Here is a 6000-nt window from a genome sequence, read left to right as displayed (position 1 = left end):
ACACAAATAAAAGATAACACAACTCGACACTTTCGAAGTTGACGTCATTAAACGCTTCAGTTTTGTCAAGGTATGATAGTGTTGAGCTTCCTTAATTCGCCCAAATCGGCAGAATTGGATTTTAGTTAATTCTATGCCAATATATAAAACTATAAACTTTGGGTTAAAATCATCATCAGTGCGCTTATTTTAGCTACCCTCACAGATAAACGTGGGTACACATGGTTGCTCAAGATGCACACCATTTATATTCGAAATTCACAATTTTATTTATTGCCAGGGAATTAACTAAAATTTAATTCTGTTCAGGGAGGAAGCCCAAATCTACCCTACCTTACCGAAGCTTTTACTTTCACTGAGATCAATTTCACAAACGTCGAGTTGTGTAATCCGTACGGCGAGGCGTACGCGCAAAGAACAATAGTCCAAAACTAGACGCAAACCTGCATGGGTGCATTTTGTTGTACCTGTGGTTGTGCAGAATGCGTTTTGACTGTTTGGTCGTAATCGTGGTCGTACGTTACTTGTTGAGGTTTTTGTATTACACCCCCTTTTTTGGTCCCTAATCTCAACTAAAATATGAAATCAGAAGAAGGGAATACAAGTGTGACAATCTGAATCATGGATGGAGTGAATGTATACCATGCGACAAGATATACCATTTGTATGAAGAGTGTCAATGTAGCACGATCACAACCAAATGTCAATGTTTAGTCGATGGAGAAAGTGTGTTACTATCTAATTTCTAATGTTATGGGAAATAATCTTCCACTTACCGCATACGGACACACGGGGATCGGTGGTCGAAAGAATGACATGAAAACAGGGGGTTGGGTTGTGGGGAGGTCGGACATGGTTGTGTCTGTGTGTGTGTTTGTGTCAAGGGACGTGGTCATACGAACGGTTTCATGCATTATTGTTTGTTAAAGGAGAGAGGATCCAAAGCAAACAGTCTGTTCACATACATTCCAAATGCATCGGCAAATCTTATTTGGAAAACAGCTTGTTTTATGTTTTTGTTGACTCAATAAGAAAAACAAACCGATGCAATTGGAAACAAGGGGGGATATTTACAAGAAAACAATTGTAAAATCGTTGCAGAACAGTTAGTGACAGTGAACACCGGTGGGTTAGGTAATATTCGCAAGTGTTCCAAGAGTTCACTAATGAGTTCAGATAATTGAAAATTAGTTCAAGGTAATATGTTCGTGGTCCGGAGGACGTATCGAAACAATTAGCAACAAAACGAATCGAGAAGAAGAAATGAAAATTTTTATCACTCTGTTTGGGGCCGACTGAAGGGAGGGGGTGGTAATGTGTGAGTTGTTGGTAGTTTAGGGGTTTGCTTTACCTTGACCCGCTGCAGATCGATCGGACTCATTATGGTCCCCTGGAAAAACTCCACGGTGGTGAAATGTCGCTTGAACAGACCTTCCAGCTCCAGATCGGGCGGTTTACTTTTGTGGGGGTGGTATTCGATATAGGGGAGTTTTTGGTTTTGGTTTGGTTTTGATTTGATTTTATATAGTTGTATTTCGAACGTAGGTGTGAGTGTGCGAGTGAGTAAAAAACGAAAATATTGTACAAGGGGTGGGGTGTTTCGGGGTGAGGATCGTGTTTTTGCGCGTTTCATTCAAGAGATTACATCATTTGGTATCGAATGATTTTGGAACGATTTACGCGTAAAATATTAAAAGTTTAGAATCAGACAAGCAATCCAAAAATGAAACATTAGCATACACGAAAGGTTAGTTTTCAAGGTTAAGAGCATAATGGAAAATAGAAAGAAGACACAAATAGTTTGGGTTAGTTTAATGAAGTTTAAGTTTAAACTAAGTAACGCGAAAAACACGCTTCGATTCCGTCGTGAAAAGAGAAAGGGAATGGATTAGAACAATTATAACGTATGTTGGGTTTATAACATCGATCAATTATAATATTAAATGTGTGTCTTAATTCGTCATCCAAAGCTGTGGCCGCGGATGTTTGTGATTTTTTTTAAATATTCGTACAGTTTGACTAAAAGAAAGGTAACGATCAATTGAAACAAACATAATAGACACATGTGGTTTAAGCGATCAGGTGATAAAAATACGATTTGAAATGTTTATAAGCAATAGAAAAGTTAACTTTAGAAATTGCCAATAGAACAAAATAGTAGCTTTCGAACACTTGTGTTAAAGAGATGCGGCATTCCAAAGTAATTTGTTGAAAAAGAGACGGGAAACGAAAGTTTGAATTACAACTGGCAAACAAATGAAAAGATTACAATGAATACAAAAGGTAAAATAAAACACTTGTTTGAATTTCAAATAAACTGCAGTTTCGAAAAGACAGCATACCTTTTACCATGCATTGAAAGAGAAAGAGATAGAAAGAGAGCATACACGGTGACTGCCAATTGTTGTTGCACCAGATGGTTAAGATTGAGGCACATCAAATAGGTTGTGTTCTCCGATTTTGCAATAACACTAAGAGGTTATCGTTTTTAGCATAAATACAGCCAATGCATCACCAATACGCGGTCACCCTGTAGCATGTTAATTCTGCCAATCTATCAACAACGATTGTAGGTTAAACATGGATATTAAAGACGACGTTCTAGACCCTTCAATACACCTTCATATTCATGAATCATCTCATAATTATATTGCACCAATGGACGGAGACATAGATTCGAAAGCTTTCGGATACTATCCTTTGAATTATTTGGGTAGAGAATTCGGTTTTAATCTAACTTCAAAACATTTAGTCGATTTCCGAAACGGCAAAAACAAACTAACTCACTTAAACAAGCAATGGGACAACAATGTAGCGGTTTTTTGGCCTACAGTTACTGCAAGTTTACGGAAGCTCGCTAAGTGTATTGCACCGATCACAGAGAAAGGTTGCCCCCGCGAATTTCTGCCAGCAAGTGGATGTTGATCTTGTTTCTTTCAGTCAGTTCTCCAAACCCCCCGTAGACCCCACTGAGCGCTCTAAAGTGTTTACGTTTCACGAACTCTACGAAGCGATTCTAACAAAAACAGACAGAGGTTTGTGGGAAATTTTGGAACTTTTGCACGACATAAGCTCGAACCGGTACCAGCTGTTGAGTTCAGAGATTAAACAACATTTCAGCAACAACCGGTGTGGTGGAAGTGTTAAGTAAGATTCTGGTGCTTGAGACATGTGCGGAAAGTGTATAAGAGTGTTGCTATACTTTAAAGCTGTTGTTCAAAAAGTGTGTTGATTTTACTGTTCTGTGAATGGACGGTTGATAATGTTCAAAATTCCACTTTTTCGTCGTTTTTTTTCTTTGTATGTGCAAGCAAGCGCATTAAAGATAAGTTTTTTTTTTATTGTTGGGGAGAAATTCGCTGTTTTTTTTTTTGCATGTTGAATGTTCAATATTGTTAGCAATATGTCGAGTGTGTAAACGGTGTAAATTTGTACAACGAAAAAAGAGTTTGTTTTTTTTTTTTTTTTTGCTGGCTTGTAGGCGAAAAATATGACTTGAAAGGATGTACCTTAACTCGCTCCAAATCGACCGCATTCATCATAGTTCCCTGAAAAAACTCCACCGTTGTGTAATGTCGCTTCAAGAGACCCTCGAGTTCCAGATCAGGCTCCTTTCTACATTCGTATAATTTGTACAGGTTGGTGGTTGGTGGATAACATTAATATTTTTGTTCAGTTTTTTTTTTTTTAGACAGAGTACATAAAGTTTGTTTTTTGGTTGAGAAGAGTTGTAGAAGTAAAAAGCAGTGAAAATAAACGAAAGCTACGATGACGATGGTAACGAGGTTATGTTGGATTAAAGATTTTCTTCGTATTTATTTTTGAGAATTTCACTCATAGTAGAGTATTCAGAGTTGATGGCATTTTTACTTTTTGCCGTAGAAATTCAGTTTTTGGCTTTGTTATTTTCCTTCCTTGACCCCTCAGGTCAGCGCATACACTAACAGACTATCGTTATCAATAAAGAAATAAATTACTTATATTTTAGTCATGATTAGAAAAAAACATAAACTTAATTGCTGAAAAAATGAAAATGTGATGTTATTTAATGGATCTGTGTTTGGGATTTATTTATCCGAATACGCAGAATAGTACAGTATTTTTTGTATGTCTGTCATAGAGTTATCTACGTGCGCATGTATTGGGTGTACGTATACGAAAAAAGATTGAGGTTACATTTTGTACCCGCCAGCAAAACAAATGGGGTGCTAGTGTGCGTGAGCTCGGGCTTAGATAACTCTATGGCTACCTTAATTGTCTCTCCGCGCAGTAAATTATATATTGCTTATAAAAATAGGGATCTGAAATGATTTATTTGCGTGTTTTGAATCATGGTAAATTAAAATCATTGTTATCCGAGCATTCGTTGGTGAAGGTTGTCTGAATCAACATGACTCGTCGCGTCCCGGCGCAAAACGCCGGCAATATTGCCCTACCTGCGGCTCAAGCAGGCAAAAAAGTGGGAATTTCCAAAGGAAGGTTGAGGCCTCAACTGATGGCCAAAACCGGGGATTTCCAAGAGGAAGGTGCTTTTGGAAGTGACATCGAACAGCAAAAAGACGAAAAAGAGCGACGGTACTGTACCGATGGATGAGGAGGAGGAGAACTCTTCGTCGCACGAGGAGCAGCTATTGAAGAACAACAAGTTTGCTGGACTGCCTGACGAGGACCAGGTAGCGGAAGCAAAGGAGAATGAAGTGAAACAGCGAAAGGAGAAACTGCCTCCTTTTATGTGCGGCAATCAGCAGCAACGATCGACTTTCGAGCGGGGCTGGTTGAACTCATCAAGTCTGGGAAAGTCCTAGGCAACATTCGTCTGTGTCAGGACGGATTTAAGGTGCTGGTGCAATCCAGGCAGCACTATCAACTGGTCAAGGATTACTTGACCGAAAACGAGGCGGAGTACTTTACCCATGATGTCGTCATGGATAAGCCGTTCAAAATCGTCGTCAGAGGTCTGTACGACATGCCAGTGGAGGAATTAGCTGCCGAGCTAAAAGTTTTGAAACTGGATGTGTTGGCCGTGCACAAAATGAGCCGACGCAACAAAGACATCAAGTACCGTGACCAGCTCTACCTGCTGCATTTGGCTAAGGGATCGACGACGCTTCCTGAGCTGAAGGCAATTCGAGCGGTTTTCAACATTATCGTGTCGTGGGAGCGATACCGACCAGTGCATCGTGACGTCACACAATGCTTCAACTGCCTGGGCTTCGGGCACGGAGGTAAGAACTGCCACCTAAAGCGTCGTTGCGCCAAATGTGGTACCGATGCGCACATCACATCCCAGTGCATCCAAGATTCGCTGGTGAAGTGCCTCAACTGCAACGGTGAGCACTCGTCAACCGACCGAAAGTGCCCCAAGAGAGCTGAGTTCGTGAAAATTCGGCAGCAAGCATCGACGAAGAATCAGCCTCAGCGTCGTAGAACTCCTCCAGCCCTGGTGGAGCAAAATTTTCCACCTCTTCAACCGCGACGCCAGGTCCCGAACTTGGCACCGTTGCCGTTGGATCCCAGGAAGAGAGCTGAGATGAATCATCCACGGCCGGGTTCCAGCCAGGAGCCGAGACCGCCACCACCGGGCTTCAGCCAGGAGCCAAGACCAACCCAAGAACCAGCAGTTGAGGAAAATGGTAATGATCTTTACACCTCAACCGAACTCCTCAATATTTTCAAACAGATGTCCGCTGCACTGCGTGGATGCAAAACCAAGACCCAGCAGATTGAAGTGCTGACCTCGTTCGTCATCCAGTATGGATCGTAGGTCCCTCAAGCTGCTGAATTGGAACGCTTGCTCCATTAGGAGGAAGAATTTAGAGCTGGTGGATTTTCTTCGCGAGAAGGAGATCGACGTAGCTGCCATCACGGAAACTCATCTGAAGCCCGGTGAAAAAGTTTATCTGCAAAACTACAAGATCGCGACGCAGCTCGATAGGACCACCTCTGGAGGAGGAGGTGTGCTTGTCGCTGTTCATCGTGATCTCAAGCCACGCCGGCTGC

At 41.3% G+C, this 6000-nt stretch overlaps 1 protein-coding gene across 17 annotated transcripts in view; it reads right to left on the bottom strand.

Annotated features, from left to right (window-relative positions):
- LOC6037328 (calcium-activated potassium channel slowpoke) overlaps positions 1-6000 on the bottom strand; it is a 117567-nt gene that overhangs the window by 42952 nt on the left and 68615 nt on the right. For 13 of the 17 annotated variants that reach the window (XM_038252969.1, XM_038252983.1, XM_038252991.1 and 10 more), the window contains exon 9: positions 1352-1457. In XM_038252969.1, the coding sequence (XP_038108897.1) occupies positions 1352-1457 (106 nt within the window). Of the gene's footprint in view, positions 1-1351; positions 1458-3509; positions 3616-6000 lie in introns of all 17 variants that reach the window. The other 4 variants (XM_038253025.1, XM_038252958.1, XM_038252936.1 and 1 more) reach the window with 1 other exon arrangement.

Source organism: Culex quinquefasciatus, chromosome 1 (assembly GCF_015732765.1).
Source record: "Culex quinquefasciatus strain JHB chromosome 1, VPISU_Cqui_1.0_pri_paternal, whole genome shotgun sequence".
NCBI classification, from domain to species: domain Eukaryota; kingdom Metazoa; phylum Arthropoda; class Insecta; order Diptera; family Culicidae; genus Culex; species Culex quinquefasciatus.
The sequence above is the reverse complement of the archived record's forward strand: the minus strand, read 5'-3'. Positions and strand labels throughout refer to the sequence as shown.